This window comes from Panthera pardus, unplaced genomic scaffold, assembly GCF_024362965.1.
Source record: "Panthera pardus isolate Hobbes unplaced genomic scaffold, ASM2436296v1 HiC_scaffold_24, whole genome shotgun sequence".
NCBI classification, from domain to species: Eukaryota; Metazoa; Chordata; class Mammalia; order Carnivora; family Felidae; genus Panthera; species Panthera pardus.
In genome coordinates, this window is record NW_026526810.1 from 78,779,746 (window position 1) to 78,801,693 (window position 21,948).

The 21,948-nt window shown below is 32.4% G+C and overlaps 1 protein-coding gene and 1 non-coding gene across 6 annotated transcripts in view; both read left to right on the forward strand.

Moving 5' to 3' along the window:
- MIPOL1 (mirror-image polydactyly 1) overlaps positions 1-21,948 on the forward strand; it is a 320,635-nt gene that overhangs the window by 57,483 nt on the left and 241,204 nt on the right. For 3 of the 5 annotated variants that reach the window (XM_019426117.2, XM_019426116.2, XM_053889360.1), the window contains exons 2-3: positions 6,986-7,123; positions 7,705-7,783. In XM_019426117.2, the coding sequence (XP_019281662.2) occupies positions 7,765-7,783 (19 nt within the window). In that variant the 5' untranslated portion in view covers positions 6,986-7,123; positions 7,705-7,764. Of the gene's footprint in view, positions 1-4,135; positions 4,198-6,985; positions 7,124-7,704; positions 7,784-21,948 lie in introns of those variants that run through there. The other 2 variants (XM_019426118.2, XM_053889361.1) reach the window with 2 other exon arrangements.
- On the forward strand, positions 15,158-15,305 carry LOC128773190 (small nucleolar RNA SNORA62/SNORA6 family). The gene has a single exon (XR_008417465.1). It is a non-coding gene; the product is annotated as a small nucleolar RNA SNORA62/SNORA6 family (small nucleolar RNA).

The window sequence follows — 21,948 nt, forward strand, 5'->3', positions numbered from 1 at the left end:
AGTATGATGAAGAAAAGAGATAATGGAATATTTACATATAATTTATGGTTGAAATCGTAATTTTAAATGCAAGAAGAATCAAAGTGTTTATGGAAGGAAATTACTATATATAGGGTGGCTTATATTTTTCTTTTCATACTGTATTTTTATTGTTAACTATGGAATATCTATTTTAGGACCATATTCTTATTACATACTTTTCGCTAATGAAAATATTTATTAAGAATGACTTAAGAAATTACATGAGCTTTTGTAGTTCTTCAGTTAAAGGAGACTGACAGCTGTGATTTCCTAGATATTGAACAAGAAATTAGAGCCTAACATTTATTTTGCTGTTTAAAGATTTTGTTCTAGTAATTATATTTTGCAACCTAGAAGTTGTCTTTAACATTACAGTTTAAAAAGTGAAATGCATAGTTTGCAGGCAGCACTGCCCATTGAGAATGATTAGGTACTGTAATGTTAGCAAATGGCATAAACATTGTATTATACAATGTATGCATTGCTATTAAGTGTTCAAAACAGGAGGGAAAGTATAACTTGTTTTTGGAATATGTTGATTCTCAGCTTCTATTTGTTAATGTCTCAGTAACTATAAACTACAGAGAATTATTAAATAGCTTTTTGATAAAAATCTGTTAGCATTTTGATTCCTGATAATTAATTAAGACCTTATGTGGTTATTTGTACTTTATTTTAGCAAGACAGCTTCTAATAGCTGTTATTTCATTTGATTTCAAGTGGCTGCTCATACCAGTTGTCATTATAGATTGATTTAACTTGCTCTAATACTTTTTTACCTTTGATATGCCAAGAACTTCAATTGGTTGTGTGGAAATGCAAGCCTTTGTGTAAAGGAGTAGGTAATTGCATCAGAACTTGGCACCCACATGAATCTTATGAAAACAGGCTGTTTGTTCCCTAGAGAAACTATTCTATAAGCTGACTTTGTTTTTATATTCTGTCCTGTGCTAGATTAAGTGATTTAGTTTAGTTTGGCCTAGGGCAAAACGTTTCAGGATATTTTAGAAAATCCTGTATCTCATTAGCTCTCTGAAAATAATACTAGTTTTAAAGTTTTGGTTTTTAAAAATTTATCAGAAGGCTATGCAATGCGATTTCCATTTTCAAAGTGTCATTTGTAACTGGCACTAAAAACAGTCACAGTGTTCCAAGTGGTATATTGTTTTACCCTTCAAGTTTTGAAAACATGAAAGCCGTTTATTTTAAACACCAAATATTTATTTCCTCTTAATTTGATGTCCTTCCTTGACCTTCAGTGATGAGTAATTTACCTTTTTGATTAGTAATTTCTTGATTACTAAATATATAACATGAGAACTATGTGTGACAAACATACGGTAGTCATAATATAGAAAAACTTATTTTTATTATAAACCCTTTAATAAATTTTTTATTACAAACTTCAAAATCCTGAACACTGTGACTTTTATAAATAAATAGTCCCTAACTGAACAAAGAAATGTGATTGTTTTAAGAAATATTTGCATAATTCTTAAGAAACTTATTTATTTTAAACTTTTCCAAAAAATTCCTACCATATATTAATTTAAATTTTCACTGTACTTAAACCAAGCAAGCAAGCAAACAACCATAATAAAGCATAATTATAAAAGAGTAATTAGGCAACAATAATTTTTTTTTCAAAGTTTCAAGGGAATCATAAAGATTATGTCCCTTTTATTCACTTTATATCTCTCAGGTGTAATATGGTTTCCTTCAAAATTTCCTGTTCAGTTCTAAGATTATTAATAAATATTTATTAAGTTAAAAATTGTACATGCACATGGTTAAAACATCAAGTTATGCAGATATAAAATGAAATAAAAATACTTCTTTCTCAGCACGCCTGAGTGGCTCAGTCAGTTAAGCATCCGACTTCGGCTCAGGTCATGATCTCACGGTTTGTGGGTTTGAGCCCCGTATCGGGCTCTGTACTGACAGCTTGGAGCCTGGAACCTGCTTTGGATCTGGGTCTCTCTCTCTCTCTCTAGAGGCTCCTTCCCCGCTCATGCTCTGTCTCTCTCTGTCTCAAAAATAAAATAAAAACATTAAAAAAAATACTTCTTTCTCTCATTCCTCCATATCCCCACCTCAACTCTTAGGTCCTTTTTTCACAGTAACCACTGGTAATAGTTTCCTGAGTATTCTTGCTTTGCCTATTCAAGCATGTATGCATATGTAAGTATAGTTTTACATTTCTTCTGTTTTTACGTTTATGTTTTGTACTTGCATTGTTTTGGCCAAAGACATATTCTGAGGAGGAAATTTATTTATCTTATTCACCACTGCCTATCTCCTAGAACAGTGTCTGACATATAATATGTAAGTGCTTAACAAATGCTTGTTGAAAGAATCTTCCACACACATGTATGCATTTATAGTATAAACCATACGGATTTGCTTTATGGTTGTACACTTCATATTCTCAGTTTTCTGTTGATGAACATTTATGTTAAGTCTGTATTTCTGCTAGTCATTGATCCATCTATCCATCCATCCTCCTTTCTATTAAATATATACTGAGTAGTTACTATATGCCAAATACCTTCTAAGAATATAGATGAAGGAGAAGATCCACAGCCCTGCTTGCATGTAATTTACATAGACTTGTAAGTTGGCTGAGATCTATCAAAAACAATGAAATAAAACCTAAACAAATTAAGAAATTTCACGAAGGCAGAAGCATAGGTACTATCCTACTTCAGGTAGGATGGCCAGAAGAAGGAAAGAAAGAAAGAAAGAAAGAGCGAAAAGAAAGTCTGAATGATGAAGAAAATTGTTTCGAGCTTTAGAAAAAAAGACTTCTAGGCAGAAGGACAAACAAGTATAAAAGCTCTGAGGCAAAAATAACCTTGGTGAGTTCAAGGAACAGAAAGAAATCAAGTATGACTAGAGCGTATTTTCTCTTGCAAATACTGCTTCAGTGAGTGTCTTTGTACATAAAAATACATTTTACATATTTTTCTAAATACTTCTGGTAGTAGAACTGAGGGATGAAATAGTATGTGCATTGTAAGTTTTGATAGCTATGGAGTGGGGCCTCTTTTATCCCTTATCCTTTCTCCTGAAACCTCTTCTTGCTTTTCCTGGCTCTGAAGACCTTGGATTATCTAGAGCTTTGTAGGGAGTGGGCTGTGACATGAGGCACAGTGAGTGAAAGGAATTCTTTTTGGAAAAGAATGTGCCAGGAACTGTGAATGTTTGAGAGACTTTGGTCTAATAAGAAGAAAATCCATCAGTGCAACATATGCATATATGGTATATATTGAGTTATGTGATAAAATATTTGACTCTCCAAAATACAGTGCTCTCCATTAGCCTTTTAATAAAATCTTTTCAATGCAGAAATTAGCAACATTTCTCCACTAAGAAATATAAAATTTGGAGTTTTTTGGTTACGGTTGGATATGAATGAGGCAGTATTACAAAGGATTCCTGGTTTGACACTATTGAATTCAATTTACAAAAATTGTGATTAAATTAAAGATGTATTATGAAAAAAGTGCCATTAACTAAAGTCCATCAAGAACCGTTGCTATAATAAGGCTTTTGCAGAGGAAGATAAGAAGGGTATCTCCTATTTAACAAATCACCCTGAGAATGGGTCTTTTTTTTTTTTTTTTAATGTTTTATTTTTGTTTGAGACAAAGACAGCATGATCTGGGGAGGGGCAGAGAGAGAGGGAGACACAGAATCCAAAGCAGGCTTCAGGCTCTGAACTGTCAGCACAGAGCCTGATGCAGAGCTCCAACCCACAAACTGTGAGGTCATGACTTGAGCTGAAGTTGGATGCTTAACCACTGAGCCACCCAGACGCCCTCAGGGCATCTCCTATTTAAAATAAATTTTTAAAAATCCTGGGTATTGTTACATTGGTGAAACCCATTTTTAAATAAAATGCCTCTTTACCTAAAAGGCATTGTTTTAATTTTAAAGGAGAGATGTCAGAGTCACTTATAAATTTTTAGGCAGATTAGAAATTTTAGATTGGTCAAAAAGCAAATTTTGGTTCATGAGGTGTTTTACTGCTGAGTAAACAAGGAGAGTCAAGTCACATTTCAGATGATAGAGATGTTTATTTAAATTTTTTCATTCTTTGTTTTTTTGATAGGGTAAAGGTAGGAAATTTTGGCAGAAGAATGCAGATTCCCATCTACCTAGAGAGAAAAGGGGGTATGCAGTTTCCTTAATTATTATTTATTTTTTATTTTTTTTACATAATAAGACCACTTCCTTTGAGAGTAAAAACAACTTGAAGGAATAAGGTTGGGAATCTGTGATAGAGAAGATCTTAATTTAACAGATGCTAATGTGGTGTGTTCTGTCTGTTATATTAAAGACTTTTTTTTTTTTTTTTTTTTTTTTTGTCTTTTTTAACCTGGGTAATTTTTCCAGCACAACTCATAAACACGTTAGTTGGGAATTGTTTTTATTTTGCTACTTGAACCTGGTAAACATTATTAACGATAAAGCAATTAACTTATATTTCGTCTGTGATATGATAAGTTAGACATGATAAGATGTCTATATAAATCATCCAACTAGTTTTAACATGAATATATAATTTTTGATTGAAACAAGTTCTTGATGTCAAATCTTAAGGTGAGTGTAAGGAAAGGAGTTGGTATTTTATTAGTCTTCTCCTTTGTCCTAAAATTAATAGAAAAATAAAATATGTTGCATGTTTACAGAAATCTTTTCCTTTTACAATATGTAGATATATAAGTTGTAATTATTTGAATCATTAGAACATCTAATTTTTGCTTGACAATATGCAAATGTGCCATTAAATCTGTTTTTTAAGATTTTTCCAGTTTAATGTCTGAATCCAAATTCATAAAGAGTTGGAAAAATGAGATGTCTGAGCTATAGGATTCACAGGGATTTCATATGAAGCCTATTTAATCAGGATAACACTGTTATTAATATTCATAATGTCAGCTGGAACACAAATGACAGACTATGGGGCCTAAAAATTTTACTTGGTGAATTTATTAAAAGTAGCTTAAAAAATTAATGGAATTTAAGTAAAGTTGGTGAATATGAAAATCTTGTGTTAGCAGAAAAAAAAAATCTCTATTAGAACTTTCTTTAAGACCATTTTGCATTGATGTCTTTTGACAGATTTCATTGGTACTTAAAGAAGAGAGATGCATGAATGGTCATTTAAGAGGATTTAAACACATTGGCACATTAATTTTTACATGAATAATAAGTACTTTCCAAAAGCAATTAACTTACAGTGTACAAGATATGAATTGAAAAATAAGACTGTGACATCAAGGGCAAAGCAAATGTGCTGTACATTTTAAACTTAGTGGCAAGACTTTTTAATATTTTGGTTTATTCTATTTTTATAGTTAGGATATGACTTAGAATTTGGTTATTTTAATGCGTTTGAAAGAATATCAGAAGAGCAATAATGTTTCCTCCCTCCACAAAAATATTGGTAGTGTTAAACATTATCCACTGCGAGTATTGTTTGCACTTATTGGAGAATTAAGCATTTGTTGTGCTATTGGTAATATTTGAGAATATTTGAGAATCTCAATTTAATTTTATAGGTAGTCAAAGGGATGATTCTCATTGGGTTTAGTGATTCAAATACATATGTGTTAACACAGATTTATTGATTATAGTATAACTTAAATGTATAACAAATAAGCTTCTTATAGATAGTGTGAGAAGTTTAGTTAAGAACCATCTGAGTAGTATACAAGTCAATTTGTTCTGAATTTTAGCCTAAGGAAGTAAAAAGTTGGGAATGGTATTAAGTAAAATCAGAATGCATTTTACTTTGTATCACTTGTTACTTTTTATGTTTTCAAATGTGTTTATAATGATATTACACCATTTTATTTTTATTATTGAAGTTCATTAAAAACAGTTAGCTATAGACCATCACGTACAGTTATAATAATACAGTATTTTGTTTTATATTTTTTCAGAGATTATTTTTCATGCAAATTCTAGTACATAAAAAAGTACATAAAAAAGCATGATGTAGTTACTATCTGTAACAGTTCACTTAGGGTTTAATGATGAGAGAATATAGGCAGTGGCCTGGCAGTCCAGACAGGTACTAGAAGTTTCACTTGTAGTGTGTCAGTGTTATATGTGAATGATTTTGTTTCATTAGATGTATAGAAATTGCCTAGTATGTTTTGGGACTCAGAGCTTGATTAGAAAAAGCATGAATGACCAGAGTGTGTAGAAATGATCACAGTATAAGTTATAAGTTAATTTTTTTGTATAAGGAATGAAATCAAATTGATATATTGGATATTACTATTTTTTCTAGCAGGTTTTTAAAAGTTAGGTTTTGGGTAGGTGGGGTTTTTTTTGTTTTGTTTTGGTTTTGGCTGTGAGATATTCACTTACATGCCCAGGAGAGGGCAGCATTTTACTATATCAGGCTCATAAAAGAATTAGCCCTGCTTAGACTGTCAATGTTTCTTGTAATTACTCCCAGTATATTTGTTGCTTGCTTATGAATTAACTTGCATTTATGGAACTAAATCATTTCAATCATTTAATTACACCTGAGGAGCTGAACTATAATTGCTTGCTTCCAACTAGGATCTGATATGGCTTGAGCAGTATTAATTTGGTGTTTACTTTTCTGAGTGCTAAAAGCATTAAAATGATTGTGCAATGGGATTACATTTTACTAATTGCTGGCATTCATTAGCTGGGTAAATGATGAGGAAGAGTGACTGTATATTGCAGAGGGATAAAATTATGGTTTTAAATAGTATATTACTAAGCACATTAAGGCCTGTAAGACATGTTTTAAAATACTCCAGAGGTTATTAAAGACTGTATTTTCTACATGTCTTGCTATATGAATCTCTTATTAAAAGACTGCAATTATTATTAACCTTTTTGGGCAATATGTAGGGAAATGGCTTCATTGACTGGGACATATTTCTTTGATATTAATAACTTCCTATATTTTCAGCTAATCCAAAAGTAAATGAGGAACTTAGAAAAAGATTGCCAACTCCAGATCAACATATTTAGAGAAAATTGGAAAAGGAGAAGCTTACGACAGCTTTATTTGAGGACTTTTTAAAGAACGCAGAATTCTAGCTGTGAGGTAAATCTAATTTTATTCTCCTTAAAAGCATGCCAAAAAACAAAAAAAAAACATGCGTAGCTTTTGTCATGTTTACTGTAAAAACAAATGCAAGACACAAATATCAATTGTTCAAGTTAATGATAGTCTATGTTTAAAAAAAATTGAATAGTATTCTTAAATTACTTTTATAAGTATAAAATGTTTTATATGAAAATACACATTGTAAATTTAAACTAATACATTTGAAATTTTTGGTGTAAAGTTTATGACAAATAGAGTAAAAATTTTATTTTTCTTAAATTGATGGAATTAGAAAAGTCTTAAGTTAAATAAATTAAATGATTTTCTAACCAAAGGAGCAAGAATGTCTAGAAGCTTAACCTGAACTGTATTTACTAAAATGTAAGTGTGAAAGAAAGGACCTTTTTCTTAGAAAAAAAGATTTAATTTCACCTGTTGAAATATACACTTAATAGTCCCATTATAAATGTTTTAGAAAACCATTTATCCTGTAAATTCTCTGTTAAACAAAGGTAAGGTTTAGGTGTGTTCCGATATATTGTTTTAAGTTTATTTATCTAGAGTTGGCTTTATTTTAGCTTCAAATCTTGGAGCAAAAACCAGAGACATTGCCAGAGCAAACAAGAATAGAAGTACAAATGGAGGACTGGTCAAAAGGTAAGGACTTTTAAGGTATTAATACCAAACCCCAGGTGTTGTGCTAGTTCAAGGCACTGAATGAAGTGTGTTTGTTCTAACCAGTATATTAGACGGAGGCAGACAAGCACACATGCACGCGCACACATACAAAGAAGGAGGCACTCACAATGAGACCCACATCCTGCAAAAGAGACACAAAGAAAGACACACAGAAAAAGAGAAACACATGGAGGAGGAGATACTGAGAGAGAAGGAAGAAAACAGCAGGGAGAGAGGAAGAAACATATGCACAAAGTGATCAAGAGAGGAGATTGAGAGAATGACTGGGAGAGATGCATACTGAGAGCCACACTCAGAGAAAGAAACACAAACAAAGAGAGACACAGACACAGGGAGGGAGATACTGAACTCAGAGAGGGAGGCACAGACACGCATGTTGGAAGCACATACACAGAGAAAGACACACGTGTGTAGGATACACACAAAAAGAGACCTACACACATAGATGCACAGAGGAAGATACCAGAGACCAGCAGTGAGAAAGAGACAGAGACATACAGGAGAGAGACAGGGTAAAGAGAGACACACTGAAGGAGATAGAGGCATAGACATACACAGACACACACAAAAAGACATACAGTGAAAGAGAGATAGAAAATATATACATAGACATATTTGTGGAGGGAGACACATGAATATAGAGAAACAGACCAAGGCACATACAGGTAAAGGAGACAGGTCCACACCAAAAGATGCACTCAGAAAAAGACACCTGCACAGAGATGGGGTCAGAGAGTGCCAGAGATAAAGAAACAGAGACATGTATAGATGTGCAGATGGATACAGAGAAAGACATTCCCAGGCAGAGACAGAGAGAGACATGAAAACAGAATTCGAGACAGGGAGAGAGAAAAAGATCCACAGGCAAAGGAAGAGAACAGTCAGAGACAGAAACACAGTTAAAAAGGGACACAGACTGAGAGATAGCCTGAAAAACACAGAGAGACGATAGATAGGCAGGCAGACACGTAGGTAGGTAGGTGGACAGGCAGGCAGGGGACATCTGTCTATAGAGCAAAATACAGACAGCCATAAAGAGAGAAGTTTAAAAAATATTAGGTTTTTAATTGAAGTATCTTATAGTAAAATGTTGCAAATCTGAAATCCCTGAGAAACGAATCATTCTGAATATAGTGTTGCATATTGTTGAAGGCTTAAGTCTGTATGTACATTATTTTTTATTTCCTCTAAATTGTGTAGTTAAAAAAAATGAGATTATTCCCAAAATATTGCACACTTCTCTCCCTTTTTTGGTGCCCTCTACCTCAACCGGGTTCTTCTTTTACCATATATTGACCATACTATCACCTTTTTCAAAAGGATAAAGGCCATTTTGGGGAAAGTTTATAGTTTTAGTGAATGGGTTTTGTGACACTTCATTTTGGTCCATTCTCTTTATATTCAAGTTTGTGATAAGATTGTACTGGTGTGAAGCTGGGAACTAATTTGTTGTAGTTGTTTTTATTCATTTATGATAAACAAGAAACATTCTTCTTTTCAAGAGCTCAAAGCAGTTTTACTCAATTTATGTGCAATAATAAGAAAAGAGGAAGTAAATAATGATGCCCCTGTTACTTATGTTCCCTATTCAGAGGTCACATTGCTGTGGAAGTCATGTTGTTCAAATTATACACGAAAGGATCTCTAAGGAGCCAAAGGAATTATTTTTAAAATATCTAAAGATCTAGAGGCTGTGGAGGAAATACTTCTCATAAGTGTAGAATAACCAGGAAAGAAGTTCAGGAAGGGAGCTGCTGAAGCTCTAGGACACTTAAAGAAAGGAAGGTTTTAGGACTAAAGACATAGATGCATAAAGAGTTTGCAGAAGGCACAGACTACAATAGACGTGACTGAAACATCATTAAGAAAATTTGCATTTTTACGGGCTTTTTTTTTTTTACATCAGAAATAGGAAAGACATTCCTTTATATAAAGGGCCTGTTAATGAAACATTACTTAAGAAATAAAGTTAAATAGATCAATGTAATATCTTTTGATTTTTGTGATAAGTGATATGTTTAAACAGTAAAATCTCACATGGTCATTGCCTTGATATCAGGGTTCACAGGATTTATCGTAAAGCACTAATTGCTTCAAAGCTCTGTCTTACAGTAGTGTTCATAGTCTGGGTGGGTAATTAGTTATTTTATACATTATTTTACTTATTTTTTTAAGAAATTGAACTACATAAAAACTTGTATTACACACACATGCCTTTGTGTCACCTTACAAATTTTATTATAAGGAGTGCTGAAGTGTCTAAGCCTTTTCCTAGATTTATCGTAGAAACATTGCTGAAATATTTGAAGTTAGAGTTGATGAGGTATATAAATTTAACAGATGTAACAACTTACTTTTTTTGGTTTTGTTATTATTGACAGTTTAGAAAATGTAAAGCTATAGGGGGTAGGTAGGATGAGTGAAGGTATCTACAAAATATTTCCAGGTTTGAGTAGTTACAAACACAACTCTAAATGAATGAAATTTTAAGTGTGAGTGAATGAAAGTGTTGCCAGGTGAACATTTATAACATCTTCTGGCTTCTTAAGAAGTAAATGATGTCTTGCCCTTTTGTGAAATTTTGTTTTTTAGGGCTTTTCTTTTTTCTGCTTTTTCAGAAAAAAAAATGCAGTGTTATAATCAAAGGATGTATGTACGGTCAGGCCCCCCCAGAATGAGTTGCTATGTGATTGGTTGCTTAGCCCTTTTTAGCATTTACTAACTATTTACTTATCTATGTAAGAAAAAAGACATGCGGGTTAGAAGTCTCTGGTGAGTAATTTTTTGGAATAGTTTGATACATTTCTGGATATTTCTTATTAAATTTGGTGCCTTTTATTAAGTTAGCTGAAACATGGTTTAGTTGTTTATTTATAGTGCACAATAGTCCACTGAAAATAGTTTACATATTTATGAACAAACATATGTGCCATAAACTTATATACCTACAATAATGTAAGTAAAGTGACGTCTGAATGCCATTTAAATTCAGAATATTGTGAAACTTATTCAAATTTAGAACCTTTAGGGGTCAGTGTTCCCTAAGAAAGGTTAAAAAAGGTTACTGTGCTTACCCAAATTAAATATTAAGTCTATATTTTAAATATTTCTTACCAATTGAAGGTTAGAAATGGTAAGAATCATGCAGTTTGAAGAAGCTTCAGACAAAAACCATTCAATTTTATGAGTTTCTTCAATATGATTTTTAGGTTTACTATTTTAGGGAATTATATTTAATATGTATTTTATACAGAGTAGTTATTTTCACTTACATATTATCTCAATTTAATTAAGACTCATGTGTTTTTAAACTATTTTAAGCTTACAGAGTGAACCTGATTCTAAATCATTGTATGCATTTAAAACTTGAGATGAAAAACCACTGCTAGAACTGTTTTGGGTCCCTTGATATTGCAGTTTATGGGAAATTAGTAAATTTTTTTAAAAACCTTATCTTGTGAATTTAAGTGAAAGCAACTATCCTCTTTGTTTTAGAAGTAGACTAGCAATTATCTTTTATAACCATGATTCTGCTGGTTTTTCTGCTAAGCAAAAATAAATAACTAAAACCTAGGAAAAGGTAACTTGTCTATGGTTTGTTAGTTTCTTATAGAGTCAGAATACTGTGTATATCTAGTTGGTATTTGGGACCTGTGTGCCACCATCAGTCTCTTTTATTATTGCTTCATCTATCTTTGTCATTTCACAAAGCATGTATTCTTTTCACCTTTTGTCCATCTGTTGTTCTGTAATTAAATTACATCTAAAACTATTACGTGATTTGCAAGCATTTTATAAGGGGAGACATCGATAGAAACGCTATAGAAAAAGGTCTAGCATGCTTTTAAATGTCTGATCATTATGACTAAAATATGATTGTAGAATCTCGTATCATTTTCATAAACTTTCTTTTGAAAGCAACGCAGAAGGAAATGTTAAGTTGCATATAATGGACATCCATTTCTACCAGCAACATAGCTGGTAGTGAAAAAAAAAAAAAAAAAAAAAAAAAAAAAGATTCCCTAGGCATTATTAGACACTGCTTGAAATTCAGTGTTTTGAAATCTAGTTAATTAATCATTCCCTGTTAAATTACAGGACTTGAACTTTAATTAATAATTGACTTCTATTAAGTAATGTTATATTTTCCCTAAAATGCATTGTAATTTGGTTTTGTTTGTTTCATAGTGGAAGGTAAATTTTACTGGAGAACCATTGCATTTAATCATTTCAATAAAATGTTAAAGTACAAAGAACACACTTTGGGGGGTTAGATAGACCTGGTTTTCACGTTTTTAATCTTCCACTTACTACCTACCTGGACTTGGGGACAAATTTCATAATTTTAAGCCTGAGTTTTCTTGTATATGGAATAGCGAGATAATTCCCTTAGGACTGTTTTGGAGATTAGAGATTGTGTATGTAAAAGCCCTACTACAACACCTGAAAAAGAAATGAGTTTATGTAATATGTATTTCCCATACCAGGGCAATTATTTTCACTAGTGTGGTTTTTACAGATACTTAAAAAAAAAAAAAATAGTTAACATATTTTACAGGGCCTAAATAAATGGTGGTGTTGTCATTGTTATTCTACCCAGCTGTGAAAGGCAGGTCTATAAAAAAGTGTCAAAACTATTAAGAAACATACATAATAGTATTTGAAATGGTTATTAGTTTTATAAAAATACTGTCTTCAAATATACTGTTCACAGTACCATTAGAAACTTGATTTTTTCCAAGTAGTACAGCTTGTATTTAGTATGCTTATATTTGTTAGGATACAATATAAAGTCATTAATATTCATTTAAGATAAAATATAATTTTATCTGTATTGAAATCCCAATTGCAATAAAATTCAGACTAGTGGTACCACACAATGAATTTTTCTTTTCCTTTTGGCAAGTGTGAATTTAAAAGTGCATTTTTTATTTTTTCATATGCCATAAATAGGGGTCCTAGGTCTGATTAAGTTTACTGTTCATCTCTATAGGACCTAACTTAACTTAGTAGAGTGCTGGTTGCTTCTCACACAGGACCCTCTAGAATATTTGAGAGAGTGGTTTTAGGACCACTGGCAGCTGGTCAACAAGGATTGATTCATTTACAGAGGAAATGCTAAAAACTCTAAAAGAATGATTGAGGTTATATTCTTTCATAAAAACATAAATTTCTTTTATATTAAATAACTATTAAAATAAATGGGACTCTGTGTCTTTATTTTTTAAGTTTGATATGAATGATTCTGTTAACTATTATTGGCCTCAGTTGAAAAATGGAATGCAAAAAATATGTTTATAAGGGCAACTTAAGTTTTCTAACTGGTTATAAAGTTTATGAACTATACTTTGAGATTCATTGTTTCTAATATGAATAATTCACATGTGTCAACTTATGCCATAAATTGTATTTTTTTACTTTATTTTTTGGCAATATTTAAATAGACTTTATTTTGTAGAGAAATTTTACATTCATAACAAAACAGAAGAAAGTGCAGAGTTCTCATGATACCCCCTTACTCAACCCCCTGCCCCCCCCCAAACACACAACCTTTCCCACTATCAACATCCCCTACTATAGTGGAACATTTGCTACAATTGTCGAACCCACCCATAAATTCTGAATAAGGGGAAAAGTTTGCAAGATAATAGGAGTCTTGCCTTATTTATTCATTCATTCATCCATTCATTCATTCATTCATTCAAGTGTTTTAAATCAGTTCAGGCTATATTCTTCATGTGGAATTCTCACTATACCTTTGGTCCTTTATTTTATAAAATGATAATTACTATGAAGAATAAGCACAACAAATGGTAAATTTCTTTTTTTAATACGTTTACTTCTCCCATTTCTGTACTATTGGTATGATCCTCTCTTTGAACAACTTGTGACTGTTTCTTTGACTTAAGGAAATCCACCTCTTTTTATATGCAAGCTCTATCATATTTACTTGTGGCCATGAAAATATGAATATGGTTTTTTGAAATAGAAAAAAAATACCTGAAGTTTTCAAAAGTTTTTTGCTTTGTTCTAAATTCTCTATCCTTAAGATTCTGAGGTGTTTGATAAAATTCCTCATTGATTTCTGGTTATGGCCCTTTCATGCTAGAGCACTTTCTGGAACACATGTTTACAACAAAAATCTCAATATGGTATCATTGAATCTTCAAGTTTTTTAAAAATTAGGATTTCAGGGGCACCTGGATGACAGTTGGTTAAGCATTTGACTTCAGCTTAGGTCATGATCTCACAGTTCGTGGGTTCGAGCCCTGCATTGGGCTCTGTGCTGACAGCTCAGAACCTGGAGCCTGCTTCAGATTCTGTTTCTCCCTCTCTCTTTGCCCCTCACCAGCTCGCGCTGTCTCTCAAAAATGAATAAATGTAAAAAAAAAAACTAAAAAGAAATTAGGATTTCATCTTATCCTATTTAAGATAACAATTGTGGTCTCCATGGTGGCTAATTTGTCACCTTTAGTATGATTCCTGTACAGTCCTCAGTGTGCATTGGCATTTTGTTGATTTTGGAGATCGGAATATTCGTTGTTACAGAGACCCAAATTATGGTGATTTACACAGTGGTCGAGGTTGACTGGCTGTTTGTAGAGTAGCACTGATGTGACCACATTTACTCACTGATTTTGGTTATCAATATATCTGATAATTGAATAAAACTTTGGGGGGTGGTAACTGAATACTCCCAACCGTGTGTGTGTGTGTGTGTGTGTGTGTGTGTGTTACTAAGAACAGCCTAACATGTAGGACATAATTATCTTTAGGGGAGTAGTTTCAGATGCAGTTTTTCTTTGTGTTTTTGTCTTTTGTGTTTTTGTTTTTTCTCAGAGAATATGAAGAAGCAAACAGAACAAGTCAGGCTACAAAATTTTGAAATTTCATAGTCCAAATGACTGAATTAAAAATATTGACTGAATTTAAAATACTGTAATCTGTAGCTTTTGGATAAATTCAGTAATTCCTTGCCAAATAGTAAAACTGTGCTGATAAGATGTAAATTAAAAGTAATTATTTTTAAAAACCCTTTTTGACTTTTATTTTTAATTTTGGAGTGAGTCTAGTCTTCACATATGGCACTTTTTAGTACTTCAAAATCAGGATGCTACTAGTGAGTAAAGAGTTAAAAGTGATTAGTTCATGTTGGTAAAATAGATACTGAATATATTAGTTTTTGCTAATTACATTTTTTAAATTAAAATTAAATTTTCCTTTTTAAAATAGTTTCACTGGCTGTACCTAAGGTAATTTGATGTATTCCAAAACATAGTAATGCTTACTGATTTTAAGCATTTAGTATAGAAATATAATAAAAACTAAGCACATGCACATTGTTAGATATTGAAGTTGAGGCTGCTGGCTAATCAGTGAACTCGAAAGTGTAGGTAGGGTGCTACGTGAGGGGCAAGTCTAACACCACAAGGGTCTCTGGCCCAGTGAGTGGAGTTTGATAGTAATTCTTACTACAGGTATAAAAAAATAAAAAGTAACTTAAAAAAGAAAGAAAAACACTAAGCACAATATACTCTTCTTTCTTTAATCAATATTTTAAAAATTTCCCCCTCTCTTTTCAAAATTTTCAGATTAGTATTGATCAGATCAGGATAGGTAGGTTTTATTAATTAGTTTCCTTGAAGCAACAGCATGTATTAGAAGAAATATGATAGGAAAGACAGATAAATACATAATCTTTCAGGCTTCAGGCATTTGGAATTGGAGTATAGAGTATTCTGGATTCTTTCCACAGATTAATTGTACAGAATTTATAATTGGAATGAATTCCTATTTACACACTTGCTTTTAAGAGTTTATAGTTAAAAAGTAACAATTTCAGTTTGGCAAATCTGATTGTTTCCTTTTAGAAATCTTCAGTGTCCAATATTATAGTCAACTAGTATAGAGATTAGGGCCAGGACAAGGCTGCATTTCCAGGTAAGAAGACCAAAGACAAAACAAAAATTTTCCTTAAAAAGACAATACTTGATCTCCTGAGAATGCGGTAGAGACTTCCTCTGCATTTTTAACAGGCTGTTTGCTCTCTAAGATGTTCTGTATTGGTCTTTTATTACTTTTTTTTTTTTTTTTTTTTAAGTCTCTTCCCCTCCCCAGAGTCCTTTGAAATGAACACATTATAAAAAAGAAAAACAAATTTACTTTTCTCAGGCTTTTTTTTTTTTTTTTGGTGTCAGGTATTTAATACTTTTTTAAAAAGTTACAAATGTTAACTCAAATACGGGCTGACGATACTACACATAACTAACAAGGCACTAGTATAGTAGTCATGGTTGATTAATGAAATGGGGAGTTCCTACCTTTTCCTTTTATGCTTTTGTTTTCTTTCCTGGAGAAACAAATGGTAAATTTGAATAAAACATACATCATTTGCATAGGAAGTTATGTAATGATACCATATAGAGTATAATGATTTCCTAAAACCTTGTATTTAAAGTAACCTGAATTACAATGAGAGATAAACAGAATATTTACCCATCCCTTATGAGCTGCTGCTGATATGTAAATTTATTCTTCTACTTTGCACAAATATACTTTTGAGCTACTGCTTAAACACTTTGAGGTCCTTAGTCAAACAGTTTTAATGATGCCTCCAATATTATGAAAGTGTGACATTTGATGAATGTCTCATATAGTTTTGATATCTGGGCACATGTCAACAAAAAAAATTGAACATTGGTTTGTCATGCAACACCTAGATAATTTATAATTTTACTGTTTATATCCATCTTGACATTTTTTATCTGCCAAAGGCAGGTTTCATTTGGAATCTTAATCTGAGATTTATTTGGTGGATCTGGAAATCATAGCTAGGGTTCCCACAGGAAATGGTCCATCTACCAACAGATTAAATGGCAGTCCTGCAGTTGTTAGGGGAGCTCTGCATTTAACACACATGCATACTCATTCAGTCAGCACTGTGGAGAAAAATTAAAGTAGTAACCCAGGTTTAGGAACAATGTAGCTAAAAAGTCCCATATTTGCTGAATGACAAAGGGTTATATAGCAGCATTTCATTTTATTATTCGTGCTTGAATTTCTTGTTTGCTCTGTTGAGTCTGCTGACGAATACTAATAAATGCCTGCAACAATCCAGACGAGAGATGCCTGGCAACAAAGCTATGCGGTGGACCTCCCTGATCTTCTCCAGTTCACAACCTGACCTTTTGAAAAATTGGCTGGGCTAAGCTGCAGAATTTGGGTGTAATGGTTATTGTTAACTCCAGCTTTAGGATTTATTAATTTGTGTGATCAAGACTTACCTATACTTCAAAGTTTCAAAAGACCAAACACAATCATCCATCCATTAGAACTAACATTGTGTTTCAGTGATTTCCACTTAGTGTCTGACTGGTGATTCTTCTGTTTTGTTTTTCAAATCTAAAAATGCTCCTAAATAAAATAAAAGGCACATATAAAGAAAATCTGGTTTTTTCTCTTTATATTTCTTACTGGAAAAGTTAGCGTCCATACGTGATTGATGAAATTGCTGAATTCATGGACAGTCGGTATGTGTTCATATTTAACAAACAAAAAATAATTATGAAACCTGTTTTACTTGCGATTGTGGAAATATAAGACTTACCTAGTTCATTCATATTTTAATTACTTTATATAAATTATTCTTATACCACAAATTGAGAAAGGCTGAAGAGGTTAGAAATGCATAGTAGGTAGCCAAAATAATTCATATCACTGAAGGAAAAAAGGAATAAAGATTGCTCTTATGTTAATAAAATTTTAGGATACTTTTCACAATTATTTCAACCTAGATAATATTTGTAATGGTTTAAATAGGATGATACAAGTTTTACAGAGCTTTAATTTATGTGATATGTTCATAAGTTAATTAGGTAGCCTAAGCTTTAGGAGATTACACTATTGTACTGTGTTCATGGTCTTCATACAGTGAAGGATGTTAAAATTTAGAATCTGAAACATTATGATAGAAGTTAGTTCTCACACAGAAATCTCATCTCTTCCCCAGGAGAATGAATATTGATGTGCTCATGACTATGCAGACTTGATGAAACAAACACTTTTAAAAATTTGGTGTAGTACCACCACCTTAAATACCTTTTTTGTAATAAAATAAATAACAAAATACCAGTAAAATAATTTTCATGGCTAGCCACTGGGTAATTTGAAATATGGTACTCTAAGTCATTAGATTGTCTTAATCAAAGATGAAATAACCTCACCACTTCTTTTTGGTATGTTTATCTAGATACACAGCCATGTATAGGAATGTAAAAGATATAGTTTCATTTGAATGTTGAACCTTCACGTGCAAATGAATAAATTATGTGATATTGACAGGTTTCATGATTTTCCAACTTTATAAACCTTTGTAAAATCTTATTTCAATATCTTACAGCTACATCCTGACTCTGCCCTCAATGTTTTTGACTTCTCATTATATATAAAACACCTTATTAGAACTGCATAAGGCTTTTTATCTGTGCTTTCCAACATGGTAGCCACTGGCTGTGTGTGGCTTTGAGCACTTGAAATGTGGGCAGTGTGTATGCATAGCAATGAAAATGAAAGTTATAGTTCTTTCTTTTTTCTTCTTACTGCTGTTAAAGCCAAAATATATTGAAATCTCCCTGAGAGAGTATCCAGTATCCAAGTGAAAAGTTTGTATTTTTTTAGCTAGAGATCCAAAAGTTACTTAATTTCTTGTGACTGCTAAATTAGAATATCTGAAGGATAAGTGCCTGTGATCTGCTAGCTGTGGTCTTGATTATATTTAATATTGTGCCAATATAGTGAGTGCTCAAATTGTGTTGCAGAAACAGGCAATTTTCTTACTATGAGACTGAATTTAAAGAAATATACTATTAAATTTTCTTTCTGTGGGATCTTTTGCTAGTGTCAGGATTTCTAAATTTTGAAGTCATATTACTTGTGTAACTTGTTCGTTTTATAATCCTCTACATGCTTTATTAAACCATTATGTGTTAACTGTAAGCTTTAACCTCATTAAGTATTTCCTTTTTATTGTATGTTTCTCATTGAATGAGGCATTGTATTTGTTTTTATGTCCATGTCTTTGTATATTGTAATAAATTTTTATTATATTTGATTTATTCTTTTTATATTTTAATTTAAAAATATTTTTGCTTTAAAAAAATCTTTTGTTTTTAGCAAAGCAGAGTTTTGCAGATAATAATAGCTAACATTTAGTGAGTACGTATTCTGTGCTGACACTTTTCCAAGAGGTTATATAACTTAAATAATTTAATCCTCATAACAACCTTTTGAGATAGGTACTGTTATTATGTACTTTTATTGGTAGGGAAATTGATGAGAGAGGTTAAGTAATTTGCTAAAGGTCATACAGCCATGTGGTGGAGCCAGAATTCAAACCCTGCAGTTTGGCCCATGCACTGTGGTTTTGCTAGGAAATCTAAATTCACCAGTGTTCTGCTTGGAAGTTCTAAACTTTTATCTTGTATGTACTTATAGTGGGTGAGACCACTATGAAATGGCATAAGTTTCTGATGTCTTTTTCTTTTATATTTGGCAGGGGTTGTGGGGGTAGGCCAATGTATGCATCTATGTGGAAAATTAACCCTCCCCCGCATAAAAAACAATTATTTAGTAAAGGAGATAAATAGTATTTGTACACACACGTAGATAACCTACATTTTAACTTACTTAAGAAATTGGTAGAAGTTATTTGGGGCCACTAACTGCTACTGTTGCTCTGATTATGTTGAAACTAATATTCACTTAGAAAAATCCTTACCATTGAAAAAAGACATCTTGGTTTAAAATATGGGACTACTATTGTAATTACATCAAATTTGCAGTCTTATTTAGTAGCAAAAAAGTGTCCTATCATTTTGATGTTCTTACATAGTGTGTTAATAGATAATATAAAAAAGAAAGAAGCTATAAACATGAAGTTTTTGGGTTTTTTATATTTATAAAATTAGATGCTATAGCATAAATAATAACCTTTCTCTTCCAAAAAAAAAAAAAAGTTTAAAGAAGTGATGACCATTGTGTTAGCAAGCATCAGAAAGAACATTAATAAATTGCCTCCTTTATGGTTCATTTTAGATACAAATGCCCCTAAGTATCACCTGCATCTGAAGGTGCAGAGGATCCATTTATTTGAATGTACTTGCCTATGGTATTTCTATTGCCCTTTCTCTTTTCTGCCCCTGAGCTCTCAGGTAGCTGTGATGTTGCTATTCTGAGTAACCCCAGTAGGATCCCTAGAGACAATTCTAGCTCAGCCACTCCGAAGAAACAGCTCTGTAAACAGTATTGACCCCCCCAGGGGACCATCAAATCCGTTTACACAGATACCAGTTGTCACAAACTATTTACAAAGCCAGACAGAACAGAATTTCCCAGCCTTTAAGAATCCCTATTTGATTCTAGCCACCTCCTCACTTCTGTGTAGTAGTTGTGAAATAACAGTTATTTTTGGCCATGAGTCATGATTTCTTGGGTAGCATCAATTTAACTGAGTGTATTCTATATTAACTAATGTATAATTGTCTGGACAATTGAACCCTAAGGGGATCCTAAGGCTTTCTTTCCTAGGGTAGGAAATGGTATAATACAATAAATTTTCTAGACTAAGGAATTGAGAATTTAATAGCAATGCTAGCATTAAGATAGTTGACCATACTGGTACTTCCAGAAATAGAGACTTTGTTAGATCATGAAAATGATCCATTGGAAGCAGCATGAAAGTTACTAGAGAGACAGAGGGTCTTCAAAGCATATATTGCAGGTAGCCTAGGTACATGTATTAAGTATTAAAATCCCCCCCAAAATCTTTTCAAAATCCACCCATTTTGCCCAGATGAGTAAACTGTCTCTAGCAATAGCAATTTGAGAAATAACTAGTAGTTTTCCTCTGTAAAATTACTTGGAAATGGTCACAGGATAAGCTAATATGGTAGTGATAGCATAAGATAGTAATAGCAAAAACTGGGAAATATATTTGGTTTGAAGTGGTCAAATTCTTATGTCCAATAATACAGTCCTCACAGAAGAGCAAATAAATAAGTAAAGGAATTGATAGTAGTTATAAAAATTCCCTGTTGTTTAACTCTTAGGAAAGAAAGTTGGACTTCAGAGTCTTATGAATTATGAAGAAGACATTGATAATTTATTGTCTAAGTCCATATGGAGAAATATATTTAAATAGTAATAATTTTGTTGGTCATAATGATGGAATAGTTAATAATGACATTGATTAAACACTGAAGCAGATTACTAAAAAAGGTTATAGAGTTTCCATTTTAAACCATATGAGAGAGGAATTAATAGAATAGTTTTAGTTTTAAACTTTCATCTGTCTAGAGATATTTAGAAGTGAATAGGGTTTTTTTCTTTTAAATATATATCTTATCTTTCCAATTGACTGGTGTGCAAAACAGACCTGTAACTTCCCTTTTTGTTGCATTGTATTGACATATATTTATACTTCTGTATGCAGTGCTTTTTCAAGTGATGGGGCAATCCAGACAGCTTAGCTGGAGCTTTTAGTGGCTTCACCCCATTATCACTTCATAATGGTCTTTCTTGGGGTAGCTTGGTGGCTCAGTTGGTTAAGCATCTGACTTTAGCTCAGGTCATGATCTCATGGTTTGTGAGTTTGAGCCCCACATCGGGCTGTCTGTTGTCATTGCAGAGTCTGCTTCAGATCTACTCTCTCCCTGTCTCTCTGCCCTTCCCCCATTCGTGCTCTCTCTCTTTCAAAAAAATAAATAAATAAAAATATTTTTAAAAAGTAATGGTCTTTCTTTTGGGCTTGAGAGTGTAGGGAGAATAATTGAAGACTGAGTTAGAGTCACTAAGTGCTATCATCTTCTCTTGGTTGGAGATGGTACTAACTCAGAAATTGAACTTAAGTTGGGCCTTGAAAAAGGTAAATCAAACTTGACAAAATGCAATATGATAGAGCAGTATCTTAAATTTGACTTGAAAAGTCAAAGTACATAATGCCTGCAACTTACTCTCAAATGTTATGGAAAAAATTACATAGGTAGGTAGATACAGAGAGAATGAAGAGAACAATAAAGCAAATGTGGTAAAATGTTAACATTTGGAGAATCTGGGTGCCTTGACTC